Source organism: Amblyraja radiata, chromosome 7 (genome assembly GCF_010909765.2).
Source record: "Amblyraja radiata isolate CabotCenter1 chromosome 7, sAmbRad1.1.pri, whole genome shotgun sequence".
In the NCBI taxonomy this organism is placed as follows: Eukaryota; Metazoa; Chordata; class Chondrichthyes; order Rajiformes; family Rajidae; genus Amblyraja; species Amblyraja radiata.
In genome coordinates, this window is record NC_045962.1 from 23,413,443 (window position 1) to 23,432,703 (window position 19,261).

A 19,261-nucleotide genomic window follows, 5' to 3' on the forward strand; every position below is an offset into this window, starting at 1 on the left:
ATTAAAGTTGATGTTGGAAAGCAAAGTTTTACAGATGTTTTAAATTATGTTTCCTCTATCTCCTACTTTTTGAAAAGGCGGTGGAATGGTTAAATGAGCTATTGGATGCCCTTCTGAAAACACATATTAGATTAGGAGATGATGCACAGGAAGCCAAAGTTCTACTGGAAAAACATCGCAAATTTGTTGATGTTGCCCAGGTATGTTTGATACACCTAATTCTTTAGCTACTTTATATTCAAATAAGAAACAAATAAGATTGCCTGAATCCTGCAGTTGAGATGCCGACCAGTCAATAATGGGTGCTATCAACAAAAATAACTTAAATTTATGTAGTGCTTTATCATAGAAAAACCTCTCAAGTTGCTTCACAGAGGTTTAAGGAAAAATGGACACTGTTAAAGGAGGAGGTATTAGAAGGGTTAACCAAAAGATTTGTTCAAGAGGTGGGGTTTGAGAATTTTTCTTCCTCCATTTTTCTCACTCTGCTTTACGATGTACATCCAATATCTTTTGTGCCTGGACTTATCATTCTGGACTCCCATTACCAAACTTCACTATTTCTCTAATTCCCATTTTTTTTAAGATCCTCGGAAAGCTAATTTCTTTAAGCAAGTTTTTGATCACAACTTCTAGTTTCCCCATTCTTCCTTTGTCTCTTTGAAGTACCTTGGCATATTTTTTCTACATTCGAGGCATTATATAGGTTCCACGGGAGGTTATTCGTTACTAGTGCAATTTAGAATTTTTATTTTGTTTGTCCATTCAACTCTTGCTAAAAGAGTTAAATATTCTTCTGCTAATATTTTACTATATTCCTTAAAAGTTTGTTTATAATTTCAAGAATATTATTGAGTTATCCTGCTACTTTGTCACATAGTTGCTGAAAAAACTAGTCAACATTGAAAAGAATGTTTAATAACATTGACTTTTACAAGAGCCTCTGAATTTTTTCCATATTGTTACACACATATACATGTATCATATACAGTAATGAATCATTGGTTGTGATTTTGGGCCATGATTAAAGGCAATGTGATGCGCTTGGGGATTTTATTTAAAGTTTCAGTCCATGCTGTAAAACGTGCTCTTAATGCATTGTCTTCCTGTATACTATTTGAAAACTCTTGATGAACAATATTTCTCCAAACATCTACCTGAAATTTTGTAAGCTTGCTTTGGTTGCAGGAAATGTTTGTAAACTCCCCAAAATTGTAGTGAAATTGCAAGTGAAAAATTAAAAAAAAAATCAATAAAAAATCAGTCTAGAGAAAGAAAAATAAGTTAATATCAAATTGAGAACCATGAACCAAAAGATTAAAACATGTTTATACAACTGAACAATGCAAAGAGGTAAAGAAAAGAACGTCAACCAAACAAAAAGTGAAAATGCAGGAAATAGTCAGAACCAGCTTGTTTCTGCTGCGGTCTCTTGACAATGTACGGTGAAATCAAGGAATTGAGTTTCCTCGGTTCTACCACGCAGAGAACATTAATATTTTAATAAAGGGTTCTGGCCTGAAACCTATTCCTTTTCTACAGAGTTGCTGTCTGACCTGCTGAGATATTCCAGCATTTTGTGTCTCTCTAAACCAACACCTGCAGTTGCTTTCTACACATTAATATTTTAAATGATATGCAAATATTATTTTTTTAATGGATAAAAATATGCGGGATGATGTATGGAAATCATGCCTTTATGCATTGAAAAGAACAAAAAGTGGATAAATATCTTGGTAGGTAGTGTGATAGGCGAAGAAAAATAATAACGGAATATCGACGCTCTTGACAATTTAGCATATTTGAATTATGTAAGCTGGTGATTTCTAAATAACGATTCTTTAAATAAAATTATATATTTCAAAAGAGTGATCACATAAAAATGTATCTGATCCAGTTTTGAATTCTAATATTATATAAAACACAATAATATCAAATGTACCGTAAATAATGTCTTGTTTTCTGTCTCCTTCATTGATGCACTGTCTGTAGAGCACGTATGATTATGGAAGACAGTTGCTGCAGGCTACGGTGGTGCTGTGCCAATCTCTACGATGCACCACAAGGTCATCAGGAGAGACACTACCAAGACTGAACAGAGTCTGGAAACAGTTTACAGTGACATCAGAGGAACGAATTCACAGACTGAATTTGGGTTACACATTCAACTTGGCTGCTGAAAAGGCTGGTGTCTTATTTAATTTCTATCTTTGCTGTTTTGAACATAAAAATGCAATTTTGAAGGTTTTTTCTCAACCCAGTTTAATGACTGTTGTAAAACACCTAGGAACTTTCATAAACATGGTCAGTGATTATTATTAGCACTGTCCAACTCGTCCAAGATGTCTATCTGAGCTAATTTAATTTGCCTGCATTTGGCCCATATCTCTCTAAATCCTATCCATGTACCTGTATAAATGTATTTTAAAAGTTGTAATTGTACCTAACTGTACAGCTTCATCTGGCAATTTGTTGCATTTGCCCATCACCCTCTGTGCAAAAAAAGTTGCCCCTCGTGTCCCTTTAAATTTTTCACTTTAAATCTAGACTCCCCTACTCTGAGAAAGAATCTAGAATCACCCACCTTGTCTATCCTCCTCATGATTTTATATTTGGTCACTCCTTAACCTCCTACATTCCAGGGAAAAAATTCCCAGCAGATCCAGCATAACTCAAGCCTTCCAGTCAGGTAACAATCTTGTGGATATTTCCAGCCAAATGACATCCTTCCTGTAGCTGGGTGACCAGAACTGCGCACAATACTCCTTGTGGTCACCTCAAATCATGTTCGATTGTAGCATGATTCCCCAGCTCCTTTTCCCAATGCCTTAACCAACGAGATTATCTATCTTGCATGATTCAAACCCAGGTAACAAATGGCAAGCATTACAAATGCTTTCACCGCCCTATCTTCTTGTGCTGCCACTTACAGGCAACCAGATAGCTGTCCCCGAGATCTCTTTGTTCTATAACATTCTCTCAGGCCCAACCATTTACTGTGTAAATCCAGCCCCGGTTTAATTTACCAAAATGCAACGGCTTGCACTTGTCTGAGTTAAATTCCAACTGCCATTTCGTCGCCCAGTTCCCGTTTCTGCAGATCAGTCTGAAGAAGGAACCTGACCTGAAGTGTCATGTATCCATTCCCTCCATAGATGCCGCCTGACATACTAAGTTCCTCCAGCACTTTGCGTCCCTCCACCCTCCAGTTCTTTGTTTCCCTTTGTGTGTTACCGTGTGTGTGTGTGTGTGTGTGTCTCCTTTTGTGTGTGTGTGTGTCTCCCTTTGTGTGTGTGTGTGTGTGTGTTTCCCCTGTGTGTGTGTGTGTGTGTGTGTGTTTCCCCAGTGTGTGTGTTTCCCCAGTGTGTGTGTGTGTGTGTTTCCCTTTGTGTCTGTGTGTGTGTTTCCCTTTGTGTGTCTGTGTGTTTCCCTGTGTGTGCGACGAGGTGTAAATCAAGAATAGAAAGCCGGTGTGATTGGTTTTTCCTTGTTCTGACATGAGCAATTGGGATCAATTTGTGATTCCAGACCTCGGTGATGTTAAGACTTAAATTAGTTTAACAACTGCCTTAGGAAGCTTGTTGCTTTATATGAATCAGTTATCATGCATAATGGCTGCCAATTCAAATTTATGTAGTATGGAAGTGAATCGTGAATTATTAGTCACTGAAAGTACTTATTTCTGAGTGCTAACTGATGGTCAGCACGGACTGAGTGGAACGAAGGGCTTGTCTCCATACAATGTCTTTCAATTCATTGTATCTATTTAGTACGTGCAAACAGAGTCAACACACTTGAGAGATTGGAAAGACGAGAAATCTGGATTATCTGGACTTTCAAAAAGCCTTTGACAAGGTCCCACACATGAGATAAGTGTGCAAAATTAGAGCACGTGGTATTGGGGGTAAGGTATTGACACGGATCTAGAACTGGTTGGCAGACAGGAAGCAAAGAGTAGGAATTAACGGTTCCTTTTCAGAATGGCTGGCAGTGACTCGTGGGGTGCCGCAAATCTTGGTGCTGGGACCCCAGTTATGTACAATATATATTTTCGATTTGGACAAGGGAATTAAATGTGACATCTCCAAAGCTGGGTGGTAGTGTGAGCTGCGATGAGGATGCTATGAGGCTGCAGGGTGACTTGGATAGGTTAGGTGAGTGGGCAGATGCATGGCAGATGCGGTATAATGTGGATAAATGTGAGGTTACCCACTTTGCTGACAAGAACAGAAAGGCAGATTATTATTTGAAAGTTGTCAGATTAGGAAGAGGGGAGACCAGGGTGAGCCTGTACATCAGTCAGTGAAAGTAAGCATGCAGGTACAGCAGGCAGTGAAGAAAGCTAATTGGCCATTGAGGGAGGATTTAAGTTTAGGAGCAAGGAGGTCTTACTGCAGTTGTACAGGGCCCTGGTGAGACCGTACCTGAAGTATTGTGTGCAATTCTGGTCTCCCAATTTGAGGAAGGACATTATTGCTAGTGAGGGAGTGTAGTGTAGGTTCTCCAGGTTAATTCCTGGGATGGCAGGAGTGACATATGAAAGAATGGGTTAACTGGGCTTGTATTCACTGGAATTTAGAAGGATGAGAGGGTATCTTATGGAAACGTATACATTTCTTTAAGGATAGGACAGGCTAGATGCAGGAGAAAAAAATCCCGATATTTGGGGAGTCCAGAACCAGGGGTCACAGTTTAAGAATAAAGGGTAGGCCATTTATTACTGAGATGAGAAAAAACGTTTTCACCCAGAGAGTTGTGAATCTGTGCAGTTCTCTGCCACAGAAGGCAGTGGAGGCCAGTTCATTGGCTATATTTAAGAGGGAGTTAGATGTGGCCCTTGTGGCTAAGGGGATCAGAGGGTATGGAGAGAAGGCAGGTACGGGATACTGTTGGATGATCAGCCATGATCATATTGAATGGCAGTGCAGGCTCGAAGGGCCGAATGGCCTACTCCTGCACCTAATTTCTATGTTTCTATCATATTGAATGGCCTACTGCTGCACCTATTTTTTTCTATGATTCTAAATAAATTTCTTACGTGTCTTAAAATACCCACTCCCAGCTAGCTTGCTCTTACCAGAGCAAGAACATTTTTCTTTGGCTCTATTTTTGCAGTGTGTCAGCTAAGCTATCCAATGTAAATAAAATGATAATTCAACATTTGAATTTTTCATATTACTTTCATCTTCATTTGTTAAATTTGTGTATTTGGTTTTGATTCATTTCCACACAGTATCATAACTGTGCCTCTGCATATATTGCTGTGACATGTTTAATTTTAAATGTTTTAGTTTGCATAGTGCTTGTCCATTAGCAAATAACTAATTGATTCTTAGTGATGCACAATTGCAATGGCTTATAAATCAGGTTGGGCATGTTATTCTGGGTCCACCCGTGCTTTATCTTCACCTCCAGTAGACTGCTTGCCATTGTAATTTTGCAGCAAAGCCATTTCTGAGTTTCTTGAAGTCACATAGCTGCAACCACTCCATTACGCAGAGTAGTCTTTGACAGGTAGTTCTCCAGCAGCATAAACTGATAGGCTGCCCTCTCAGAAGGCCTTTAGTTTCTAAATATCTGTGCATATCTATAAACATGTACATTCACTTGTCTTTTAATTGAAGGTCTGTGACCTCTTTCACATACCATGTGTTCACTCATAAACCAAGCATAGCTTGCATGAAGCAGAGGAGAGAATAAGATGAATGGATTCTAGAATGAGCTGACACACACTAGCCTGTCTTTCAAGACCAAGTACTCTGAACTGGCAACTGAAGCTTCCCAGAATGGCTGGAAGACCAAGATTTTCCCTGTCGAAGTGGGATGCAGGGGATGTGTTGCTACATCTATGACCAGGCTATTAAAGAAAATGGGGGTGAGGGGTTGCTCCCTCCAACAAGCAATCAAATCATTATCAAATTCTGCGGAAAATAGCAGCAATTGGATTTGGATCAAAAGGAGAGATAACAATTGGGCTGCAAGATGAAGACAGGAGGGTATGGAATTGAGAGGGGTGTAACTGGGATGCCAGGTAACACCGTTGAGCCTTCTGGAGATGTTGTGGGCTTATCAATGAAACGTCAAAGAAGGAGGGTGCCCACCTGATGACCCCAATGTCGTACCTACCCTACCTTTCACCACTCCAATCCCACTGCAAATAGCAAGAGTGCTGACTTATTACAGGGACTGAAACATCAAGTCCTATTACCTCTATGAAACTGCCAACCAGCCATCAGCACAATGTAGCCCAGTATGTGTTTGCCGTCAAATGCACTTGAAAAGACCATATTTTAAGAAACAAAGATAGAGATTCTGAAATTTTGATTTATTCCAACAAACAATATATTTCTTAAATATAAATGACTGCTGATTTACTCAGGGTATGGTGATACAGCTACTTTACTTTGTAATTAACAACCTTTTTTTCAGATACTGAAAGATAACTCCCAATTAGAGGAACAAACTGAAGCCTGGAAGGAACTTCTAGAAAAAATTGATGAAGTTGAAGCAACTGGAAAAACCTTATTAGACAGACTAACAGTGCCTGTAATTTACCCAGATGGGTAAGATATTGCATTGTTGCTATATATATATATATGCCAGCAGTATCATTCACCTAAGGTGGCATTTATCAGTTATTAAACACAAAAGCATGGATGGGATAGGATAAATTGTTTTTCACTGTATGTCATGTTGTTACTTGTGGGCGGAGCACCAAGGCAAATTCCTTGTATGTGAATACTTGGCCAATAAACGTACTTACATTTTTTAACTTTGCAGATTTTTTTGTGGAAAATATTTTTCGCATGAAATTCAGAATGTTGAAAATGCTCCAAGGTTCTTTATAATAAAGGCGAGGAAAATTGTTTAAAGGAATAAATAGATGGATGGCAGGTTATAATAGGTGAGCAGGAAAGCTGGAAGTTGGTTAAAAATGGAAAAACCAAGGGTTTAGAGAACATTCCACAGTGGGACCAAGACGTATAACAAATCAGCCAAATCAGGTGGTTGAAATTGCCAGATTTTGCTAGAGAATTGAAAAATACGTTGCAAATATAATGTAGGCAAATGCATGAAGCAATTTAAAGAAGTTATTACATTAATTTGCAGTTAGACAACAAATGTAGTTCATGCAGTTTTGGAGAGGGTACTTGGAGACAAATATTCATTTTCAAGAAGATCAGATCAGTGATGAAAATAACTGAAGTGACAAAAGCATGAAGAACATTTTTGAGTTTGAGATATTTGATTTGCAAAGTATATACAGTGAAGAATTTATTGGCACAAGGGAGTAACAAATAATCATTTGCCTTTGGTTAATTGAGTTTGAATCAATGCAAGATCGATAATTTCAAATTCTTCAAGCATCCCAGTTTCATTCATTTTCTTTTATTTCAGTGATTCTAATTTTCAGAAATTAAACATAATATTTTAATTTTCTAGAACTGAACAGTACTTTGGAAGTCCAAGTGACATGGCCTCTACAGCAGAACATATTCGTGAAAAGATGCGAGCAGTCAGCCAAAAGAAGCCACAATCTCTAGAACCAGTCTCTCATGATAGTTAATGGATCAGTCTTTATGTTTATTCGAAGTATGGAGTCACCTTCTCAGTGCAACACTCGGATGCTAAAATTTGTTTTTTGTATAATGACACCATCTTATATAGGAGAGTGGATCCACAGTCCAGGTATTCATAATAAGTAAAGGATTGATAATGGACATCAAGCATTTTTTGAAAATTAAAGTGCACTATTATGCATTGAAAAATAAGGCTGATGTGCATTATATGGCTCGAATTATGATATAAATATATCTGCCATTTAGGAGAAACACTGACTCAGTTCATGCATATTCTGCACATCTTACATTTGAATACAGGCCATTGTCAACTCTGACTATAGACGCCGTATTGACGTTTGCTCCAAAACGTAAGAGTAAAATATGAGGCATTGTACTGAACTGAATTCCCACCCTCAGAGCTTTACAGTCTTTCTTGTCAACTATTAATTTGGTGGTTGGCACAAAAGCTAATGGTGCTACAAAATCTATTAAGAGTGTCCATGCACTAAGAAGTTCCCTTTTACTGTTCTTAGACAGGTGCTGTGGAACTTTTAGGCTTTTAATATACCTGTTAGTAGATGTTGATAAAATGTTTCCCTTGTAATTATGTCTTAATTTTTTACTTTTTTTTCCAAAGTTGCTGCTTTAGTTTGTGCCAATAAGAAATGTACACTTAATGCCTTTGATGTGTTTCTTTTTTTTCAAAACAATTTGTTTTACATATTATACTTATTACATATTGAACGATAATTGTGGATAAGGAGCTTTTAAAAAATATAATTAACTGTATTTGTTTTGAAAACCAATTTTAAGCAGAAATTTTGCATTGGGAAGTCAAGATTCTTGCAAAATAAAATCCAACATGTACACTGTGCATACTGATATTCTTCTCCTTCATACCATCATGAAATGGGATTATATTAATTGGAAAGCCAGTGGAAAGAACATAGTTTTCAATGTTCTCAGTTGAATTGTAAATTGAGAAATAATAGGTAATGTTAAATATGGATTTAGCTGAATATGTGGAAGGACAGCCTATGGAGATTGAACTGGGAGAGGCCCGATTTCAGAAGAACGAGATTGCTAAAAGGAAACCTCAGGCAGCCAACTTTTCATTTGTGGTCAGAGGTCTCTTACATAAATAGAAATGGATGCTGAGAGTACCCAGCAGGTGAGTTCAATTCAATTCCATTCCATTCAATTCAATTCAATTGCCCTTTATTGTCATTCAAACATGCACGTTTTGAACAAAATTTGTTCCTGCAGTCATAACAGCAAAAAAAAAGACCAGAACACACAATTAACACAATTCCGCATAAACATCCATCACAGTGAATCTCCAAACACCTCCTCACTGTGATGGAAGGCAAAAGTCTTATCTCTTCCCTATCCTTTGTTCTTTTCCCGCGGTCAGGCAGCCAAACTGCAACGTCGAGGCGACCGGGGCTCCCGATGTTAAAGCCCCTGGCGGGCGATGGTAAGTCCCGCGACAGTTTAAGCCGCGCTGGACGATGTAAGGCCCTGCTCCGGGCAGATTCAAACCCCTCGATTCGGGCGGGCGAAGTTGCCGTTGCGGGAGCTCCGATAATCGGTCTCCCACCAGGGACCTGCAAGAACCCGACTCCATCGTCCACAGGACCCGCGGCTGAAGCTCCGAATCTCTGAAGTCGGGTCGCAGCCGCAAGGCCACCGCAGCTCCGAAGTCAGCCAGCTCCGCGATGGTGAGTCCGCAGGCTCTATGGCTGGAGCCCTCAGGTCGATTCCTGTTGGAGGCCGCCAGCTCCACTGATGTTAGGCCCCAACGACAACGGAGACACGACAAGGGAAAAGTTGCGTTCCCCGTTCAGGGAAGAGATTAAAACGTTCCCCCCCCCCCCACATATACACAGCTAAAATAAAACCAAAAACACACTCCCAACAAGACGAAAGAAAAAAAGACAGACGGAATGCAGGTAGCCATTGCCACAAGGTGCCGCCACTTCACACCACCGCCATTTCTAAGCACTTAAATTGAAACTATTAATGGACAAAGAGGTTTCTGTTTTGCTTCATACGGCATGAGCAAGGGGAAAAAGTTAGTCCCCTGTCCAATAGTAAGTTTTTATATTATAAAAAGCATGTCAGTAATTAATGAAGTAGGTTCATATAAAGTGATGAATTTGTATCGATGAGATACCATCCTAGGTTCTGCGACATCAGTGACGCCTGTGATCATTATCGATATCTTTCTTTTGTGGAAGTTGGTTATTTGTACAATAACGTAATCCAGACGTTTAGCAATGCTACTCCTTGTGATCTGGTTCATGACACCTTCTGGGTATTTCTACTGAATTTCCAAAGTCAGAACAAGTTACGACTTGGTAAGATGATATTTTATTCAAGTTGTTGAATGGTTTTGTATTAAACTGACTGTATGGAATAACAGCTTTGTTCACATTTACTTGGAGAAATCAGTAAAGATGATCTTTGTGTGGTTTCGAAACAAATCAACAGGGCTTCTTTGTACATTTTTAGAAGTCTTAATAACACATAAGTGACAATGTTGCATGGTAATGAGGCTCTAATGAAAACAAATAGAGCCAATAATGATGTACTTATGACTACAATGATGACACAGAGAAGAGGAAAACCAAATCTGGCAAGATAAAGAAAGCTTCATTGTCCAGGCAGCATGGTAAAAAGAAAACAAAATCATACGCCAGGACAGCTAAATATCTCTGCAGTACATATCTATAGAGGTTACCAGCTTGTAACCTTTCTCATTCTTGCAATCCTTTGGTATAACATTAACTTCAGCGACATTTGACCTTAACCACAACTCCCATTTTCTTTCAGAGAACAGGTCTTGGTAATATTGGTTGTCTGTACCAGCACTTCCTGGAATTGCCACGGTTTTGTTATTTAAGCACCTAAGTAAGATACAAAATCGAAACCTAATGTTATGTTAACTTATTCCAGAGTACTTACTGCAAAGTGGTTACTTTAAATCCATATTGACAGAAGAAAATATTGGTGAGAAATGTGTTGATTTTTTTGTTGTTGCATTAAACATTAAAGTGGTGGTCTTGCTTCCAGAATTCGATGTTGCTTACATAGAAATGCCACAACAATTTTGAACCCGAGTACAATAAGCAATATGCTTCAAGTATTCATTAAGCAGATTGTTTCTGGCTGTGTGTGTTTGCAAGTGCATGGGTGTGTGGTCTGGGTTTACAACCAGGTAACAAGGAGGATGTATTGCGATTTTCTCTTTGGACATGATGCATTTAGCAATCATGTTTGCAAGGGAAAAAGTGTGTTTGATAGATAACAATTTGTTCATGTGAGTTTTGTTGCAGGTTTCTATAGACTGACTCTAAATCATTTAGTCCAAAGGAAAATTCAATAGATAACTAAAACCAGATGAAACAAAACACAAAAAAAAAGAAGACCGTGGTGCAGCGGTAGAGTTGCTGCCTTGCAGCGCCAGAGACCCAGGTTCAATTCCAACTATGGGTGCTGTCTGTATAGAGTTTGTACGTTCTCCCCGTGACCGCATGGTTTTCTCCAAGATCTTTGATTTCCTCCCACATTCCAAAGACGCACAGGTATGTGGTTTGGTGTATGCGTAACAAATTGTCCCGAGTGTGTAGGATAGCGTTAATGTGTGGGGTGGTCGGCACGAACAGGGAGGGCCGAAGGACTGTATCTTTAAAACTAAAACACAACAGATCAAGCAGCATCTTTAGAAGCCAAATGTGTACGTCCTGATGCAGGTCAAAGCCCTGTGTCATGATTGAAAAGGGAAGAAAATTTGCCGGTATATAGCAGCATGAAACAAAGTGGGGGATGATAGAAGCTGGCAAGTGATAGGTGTAACCAGATGGAAGGGGGGGGGGGGGATGGGTGGATGGAACCTGGCACGGTGGAAAGGATGGGAAAGGTGAACAGAGGAAGAAGCAAACTGGATGGACAGATGAGTGTGTGTGGGTGAAGATAACCAGGGATGTGGGTTATATGAAATTGGAAAATTCATTGTCCATACCATTGGGTTGTAGGTGGAATATGAAATGTTCTTCCAATTTGTATTTGGCTTCTCCATAGACCCTGGAGAAGCCTGCACCAACTTGTTGACCGACATTGGCGATTGGTGCAGCAACAGCTCAATGTGATCCTAGTGTACAAATCACTTTGTAACTTCCCTCTTGTCCCAGTAATGTCCAGTCTGGCAGTAATGCAGAGATTATGACTTTTTTTACCATGACACTTTTGCAGTTCTGCCAGTCTTCATTCCCTCTCCATTTTAAAACTTGCTTCAATTGTGTCAGCCTTGGATTTAACTTTTGTGGTTTTGTCTCTTTTAGTCTCACCTGTTACTCCATGTCCCAGTTTGGTTTTACTCATATTTAATATACACTGACTATGAAGATTTCTGAATGATAATGCATCTGTGAAGTTTCTCGTGGCATTCTTCTTTGTTCAAGGTGTTTTCTCAATGCAAGTTGTAGGTATTTTGATGCTTTTTAAAATAGCTGATTTTTGGAAGTCAATCATCTTAAGAGCTATTTAGACCTGTTCTGGGCCCAGCCATAATCAGCTGCTTCATCAATAACCTTTCAAGAGCCAAATGTGTTTAATTGTCATTCATCAGGATCTTGCTGCAGCTTTACAGTTTTAAAAGCAAAAAAGCAGCCAATAAATATACAATTAATTATCAGTTACCCTTAGTAAACCAGACCATGGCAGTGGAGGCCAATTCACTGGATGTTTTCAAGGGAGAGTTAGATTTAGCTCTTGCGGCTATGGGAATCAAGGGATATGGGGAAAAAGCCAGAACGGGGTACTGATTTTGGATGCGCAGCCATGATCATATTGAATGGCGGCGTAGGCTCAAAGGACCGAATGGCCTACTCCTGCACCTATTGTCTATGTCGATAATAATGCAAGCCAAAGTATCTGGTGTAATCTTAGTAGTACATAGTTCATAGTTTTTTTGGTGTTGAGATAGGGTTGTGCACAATGGCTCAAGAACCTGATGGTTGTGGGGAGGAAGCAGCTCTTGAACCTGAATGTAACGGTTCTCATGCTCCTATACCACCTTATTGGTAGCTGCAAGATGAGAGCGTGGCCAGGGTGGTGTGGGCCTTTAAAGAGATTGGCTGCCTTTCTCGAGGCAGCGCTTCATGTAAATCCCACTTCCCTGCTCCCTCTCCCTCCCTCTTACTCTCCCCCTCTCTCGCCCCCTCACCCTCTCCCTTTCTCTTTCAATAGACAATAGGTGCAGGAGTAGGCCATTCGGTCCTTTCTGGACATACCTTTGCCTGCAAACAACCTATTCCAATCAGTTTTAGCAACTTTAAAATTACAAAAATGTTGGGTAAGTACTGTATCCAACAAGAGATTCTCACAACCTACCCATGACATTCAGTGACATCATTGCCAAATCCACCTTCACCATCACGCTGTGATGGCATTTCAGTCTCAGTCACAGAGGCCGATGTCAGGAAATCCTTCAGAGGGGTGAACCCCCGAAAAGCACCTGGACCTGATGGTATACCCGGCCGTGTTCTAAAAACCTGTGCGGACCAACTGGCGGGAGTTTTTACGGACATTTTCAACCTCTCACTTCTGAGGTCTGAGGTCCCCACCTGCTTTAAAAGGGCATCAATTATACCGGTGCCCAAGAAGAGTAAGGTGACCTGCCTCAATGACTATCGACCAGTGGCACTAACGCCGGTGGTGATGAAGTGCTTTGAGAGGTTGATCATGGAACAAATCAACTCCTACATCGACAAAAACCTGGACCCACTGCAGTTCGCGTATCGCCACAACAGATCAACGGTGGATGCGATCTCGCTGGCCCTCCACTCCGCACTGGACCACTTGGACAACAAAAACTCATATGTCAGGCTGTTATTCATTGATTACAGCTCGGCATTTAACACAATCATCCCCTCCAAACTGGTTACCAAACTCGCAGAACTGGGTCTCTGCGCATCCCTCTGCAACTGGATCCTCGACTTCCTCGTCCACAGACCACAGTCTGTTCGTATTGGTGGAAATGTGTCAGCCTCAATAACAATCAGCACGGGAGCACCTCAAGGCTGCGTGCTCAGCCCCCTGCTGTACTCACTCTATACCCATGACTGCGTAGCGAACCACAGTGCGAACTCCATCATCAAGTTCGCTGACGACACCACTATTGTGGGGCGTATCACTGATGGGGATGAGTCAGAGTACAGAAGAGAGATCGAGCAACTGTCCATATGGTGCCAGCGCAATAACCTGGCCCTGAACACCAGCAAAACCAAGGAACTGATTGTGGACTTTGGAAGGAGTAGGAGGGGGACCCACAGCCCCATTTATATCAACGGGTCGATGGTTGAAAGGGTCAAGAACTTCAAATTCCTGGGGGTGCACATCTCTGAAGATCTTTCCTGGTCCGAGAACACTAACGCAATTATCAAAAAAGCTCATCAGCGCCTCTACTTCCTGAGAAGATTACGGAGAGTCGGATTGTCAAGGAAGACTCTCTCTAACTTCTACAGGTGCACAGTCGAGAGCATGCTGACCGGTTGCATCGTGGCTTGGTTCGGAAATTTGAGCGCCCTGGAGAGGAAAAAACTACAAAAAGTAGTAAACACTGCCCAGTCCATCATCGTCTCTGACCTTCCTTCCATCGAGGGGATTTATCGCAGTCGCTGCCTCAAAAAGGCTGGCAGTATCATCAAAGACCCACACCATCCTGGCCACACACTCATTTCCCTGCTACCTTCAGGTAGAAGGTACAGGAGCCTGAAGACTGCAACAACCAGGTTCAGGAATAGCTACTTCCCCTCAGCCATCAGGCTATTAAACCTGGCTCGGACAAAACTCTGATTATTAGCAACCACTTTCTGTTATTTGCACTACCAGTTTATTTATTCATGTGTGTATATATTTATATCATGGTATATGGACACATTTATCTGTTTTGTAGTAAATGCCTACTATTTTCTGTGTGCTTAAGCAAAGCAAGAATTTCATTGTCCTATACAGGGACACATGACAATAAACTCACTTGAACTTGAACTTGAACTGGAACTTAAGCTAATACAATGAGTATATTAGATATTGAGTATCCTGAGATGAGTGACTCGCTTCCAAATGTGTCAAAACCGTTCTCTTATCCATGAAGCATTAGTAAATAATATGATGTAATGTTTCCACTTGGGTGGTCACTCCAAAGGAAGCTTGACATGATCATAAAGTAGCTTGCTTGATTGGTAACCATCAGCTACCCAAAAGATTCACTTCCTCCGTCATTAATGCAGCGCATGGTTATTCATCTCAGCTATTAAAACACCTTCAAAAGCTAGGATTCCTACCAGGAAGAACGATAAAGGCAGCAAAGGTGTAGGGTATGTCAACACCTGTAAATTCTCCAAAGCATATTATTCTGGTTTGGAAATATATCTCTGGACATCACAATCCTCTACCCCAGATGGATGTATATATCTCAGTCCTGGTATCTTCAATTTCCCACAGAGTTCTCGGCTATATCTGATTAGACCTTGGAGATTTATCTAGAATCTTGGGAGATCCAGCACCTCCTCAACCGTATTATTCTGCAAAAGTGCCATCACCAAAAGGATTACACTGTTTCAAGAAGCTGGTTCACTACCATTTTCTCAAGGGCCAACCGTGGAATCTGGAAAAACTAAATATAAAAAATATAAATTTTCATTTCCTAATCCTAACATTACATTGATTAAGAATTTGCAGTTGGCTATCAATGCTAAAATGTTGCTTTTTTCACTTACACGAGGGATCTGAATGTTTTATTGTGCAGAAGAGAGTGACATATATCTGGTGGATTGGTGCTCCCGATCTGTGTTCAAATTATAGAATTTGGTTGATTTTCTTTTTGCCGTACTACAGTGCAAATGTGCAAGTATGAAATAGCAAAATTATCAGATGCTTGGAGTCATACAGCGTGGAAACAGGCTCTTCGGGCCACCTTGTCCACAATGACCAACATGCCCCATCTACTTTAGTCCTGCCTGCCTGCGTTTGGCCTATATCCCTAAACCCATCCTATCCATGTACCTGTCTAAATGTTTCTTGCGATTATACCTGCCTCAACTACCTCCTCCGGCAGCACGCTCCATACACCCATTACCTTTGTGGGGGGAAATTACCCCTCATGTTCCTATTAAATCACCTTCTACTTCCAATAAATTGTAAGTAGCGAGAGGATCAGATCAAGTTCTTTAAATTAGTGATTAACCAAGCATAGAATGGAGAGCTAAAAGGAAGCCTTGAAATAATTGTTTAAAAACTTGATTATAAAATAGATAGCAATTCATTGTAATTGTGTTTTTAAAATAAAGTCTTGCTTATCGCTTTATCAGATGGTAAATTGCCCTGATCAGGTTCTCAAAAGTGAATCCTAAACATAATTTACTTGTTGAATCTGTTACCCCAAAAAGATGTCTTATTTGTAGAGATATTTACAGAACTACCAGTTGGCTCAGAATGAGGAAGACAATTTATTTTGAATTTTGCAGTTTTCTTCTTCCTGGGTTGCCAGCTGGGTCAGGTGCTGGGGAAAATCGGATTGGATAGGAGATATTAGCTGAGAGTTGATAGTTTGTTGGGGGTCGCAAATTTGGTGATGCAGATGGGCCTGGAGGAGCGCAAGAAAGTTTGAAAGCAAGGTTGATGGTTGTATGGTCACTGTTTAAAGGGGCAAGAATGTCGATCAGTAAATAAAATGATAATGTGTGAGTAGGACCTTGTGTGAGTTAGAAGAGAAGCAACAGAGCTCTCAACATGTGGTGTTGATCTATGTTGTTCAGAGTCCTTCATCTATGTTGTTAAGAAGTCTCTTATCCAGGATACTTCCAAAATAATTACTGGTTCTGCAACTGGTGGAAACAAAATTGGTTGGTGCTTGTCTTAGAAGTTAATCAAATAGATTACTGTACAGCTGTTGTTGAGAACCCACATTCTCCTAGAAATGGAATATATGACAACATTTCTTCATTTCATCCATTTCTTTTTATCACTTCGCTCTTTAAGGTTAAATTCTGTTTGAGAAAAGGTGCACTTCTTCACAGTTATTATAGGACATGAAGCCAATAACAGTGCAGGAAAATGGTCACAATATAGTATATAACATTTACTTATCTTTTGATTATCGTCTGTGTAGTTTGACATGCCAGAGGACTATGAAAATAGCAATTATCAGTGCAGCTTAACTTACTATTGAAGTGTTGAGCTACAGAATGCTCTCTGGAGCCTTTTTGGAATGCAGACAGCCGCTCTAAATGTGAAGCACTGAATCTGCTGCGTAAAAAGAAGGCCTTAACTCGCCTCTATCCAATTGTTTTTCTGTTTAAATATAACCTTGTAAATAACAAGTAGCTTGAGTTTTGCTTCAAATGAGTTTGTTCAAAGAATTAAACTGTAATATTTCTAGCACTTTACGTTCATTAATAGGAAGCTGATCATGGATACAGTATGACATTGGAAATTACTAAATAAATCAGAAGGAAATCATGTAAGAAATGGACAACTAGATTATTTGAAAGCAGTAAACAAGCACCAGAAAGTTTGACATTAATAGACTACATACTGAAGGACCATTTTTCTCAAATCTCCAACATCCCCCCTATCAATGCAGGCAACTCGTTCATTAAAACTCAGAAACGTTTTGCTCTAAAATTGGAGTAATGGAGTCAGCAGATAAGCAGGCTCTCCAGTCCAGTCCTGAATTTTGTATATCTCAATCGGGTCTCATCTCAGCAGATCTCAACAGGAGTCTGAAGGAGGGTCCATGTTCTCCAGAGATGTTGCCTGACCCACTGAGTTACTTCAGCACTTTGTGTCTTTTGTTTTGTAAACTAGCATCTGCAGTTCCTTGTATCTACTTTTCCTTTTCCACTTTTCCACTTTTTTTTACTTATACTTGTATTTTACTTTTCCACTGCGAAATCTCCGCAAGGTATGCCTACCTTGAAGAATTTCACCTCCTCTCCCCGATGAATGAGCCTGAAGAAAGGTCCGACCTGAAAAGTCACCTATCCTTGTTAAAGGCCCAATGAAATCCATGTAAAGTATGTCAACTGCAGTACCCTCTTCAATTCACTTCCTCACCTCTGTTTTGGAATTTTATTGCACTCGCCTGCCAGTGTCATTTCAAGTCAAGAGTCAATGTTTTATTGTCATGTACTGAAACGGAACAATGACATTCTTACTTGCAGCAGCACAACAGGTTTGTGAACATTGTACTCAATACATAATATAATATACAAACATTTAAAAAGTTCAATAAATAAAAGACCCAGTATAGTGTTAAAAACATAACAAATCCCAAAGTCCTTGGTGCAACCAAGGTAGTTCGAAGCTTAGTTGGAGTTCGTAGTGTTTCGTAGGGGGAAACTGCCTTTCAGGGTCCCTACCTGGTCGGAGAGGCAGCTTTTCTCCGGGCTGCAGCTTCGACCCCTCCTCGCGGCCTACCAGCGGGCCTGGAGCGGCGTTTCCTGTCACGGACCGCCCAGAACCTCGGCTTCGGCGGCGGCACAGCGCTGGAGCGCTATCGTGGAGCGGGCGATGCCTTACCTGGGTCGCCGCGCTGGAGCATCGGTGAGCTGAGACCGCCGGGTAAAACATCCCGGAGCTGCGGGACTGTGGAGCGGCCAGCTGCGGGCGGCGGCGCTGAACTTAACATCGGGAGCCTGGGATCTCTAGATGAGATCGCCAGTGGTGGAGCTCCAACCATCGCGGCCTTGTCGGCTTCGGAAGCCGCGGCCTCCAGTACGGAGGCGGCCGTTCCAGGGTTCCCATGCCGCTGTGAGGACCCTCCCGACGCCGGAGCACCACCACCCGGCGAGAATGGCCAGGAACATCGGGCCTCCGTAGAGGCAACTGTGGAGGCCTCAATAGGCCCGACTATGGGTGAACTGGGGTTGGGGACTGGACTTTGTGCCTTCCCTCATGGTGGGAGCCATTGTGGGGGGATGTTCTTTGTGTTTAAGACTCTCATTGGTGTTATGTCTATTCTTTTTTTGTGTGCTGCAAAATGGCAAAAAGCATTTCACTTCACTACACCTCGGTGTATGTGAATGTGACCAATAAAATACCTTTGATACCTTTGTTCAATAGCCTGATTATCGTTGAGAAGAAACTGTTCCTGAATCTGGAAGCCACAGTTTTCAGACTCCTACACCTTTTACCTGATAGTAGGAATTAAATGAAATGAAATCTTGCCCCTTTTTGCCCTCTGAACTACTTTTAACAATACACCTCTACATGTAACCCTACATTTACCCCTCTACTTTTCTACTCCTGCAGGGCCTCAACTGCTTTCACTTTTTAAAACCTGTCAAAGGAATCCTTTTCACTAATTTATGTCCAAGATTGATTGGAATTGTTGACCTTTCACCATTGTAGGCACATGTCAGCCTTCAACTCTTGATTCATTTTTGACTGTCACACTGGTTGCCTGAAGACTTGCCTGCAAGTAACGGTTCCCATTCCAGTTTTGCCAGATTTGATCTTGCTAACCCTCTCCCAGGACCTTAGTTCTACAATTTAATACCTGGTTTATTCTTGTCGTTATGCTCAACAATCTTAAATCCTATGATGCCACATCTAAAATGTTTGCCGAAGTGCACTCTTTTTCTCTGCCTGGCTGTACACCCCAATCCTTAGTTCTTTTCCTATTCCAAATCCAG

General features: G+C 40.8%; 1 protein-coding gene across 3 annotated transcripts in view; it reads left to right on the forward strand.

The window, feature by feature from the left end:
- sestd1 (SEC14 and spectrin domain containing 1) overlaps nucleotides 1-8,436 on the forward strand; it is an 87,545-nt gene extending 79,109 nt beyond the window's left edge. For all 3 annotated transcript variants that reach the window (XM_033023842.1, XM_033023843.1, XM_033023844.1), the window contains 4 exons: nucleotides 78-200; nucleotides 1,993-2,184; nucleotides 6,430-6,563; nucleotides 7,444-8,436. In XM_033023842.1, the coding sequence (XP_032879733.1) occupies nucleotides 78-200; nucleotides 1,993-2,184; nucleotides 6,430-6,563; nucleotides 7,444-7,567 (573 nt within the window). In that variant the 3' untranslated portion in view covers nucleotides 7,568-8,436. The remainder of the gene's footprint in view (nucleotides 1-77; nucleotides 201-1,992; nucleotides 2,185-6,429; nucleotides 6,564-7,443) is intronic.
- The last annotated feature ends 10,825 nt before the right edge of the window (nucleotides 8,437-19,261 follow it).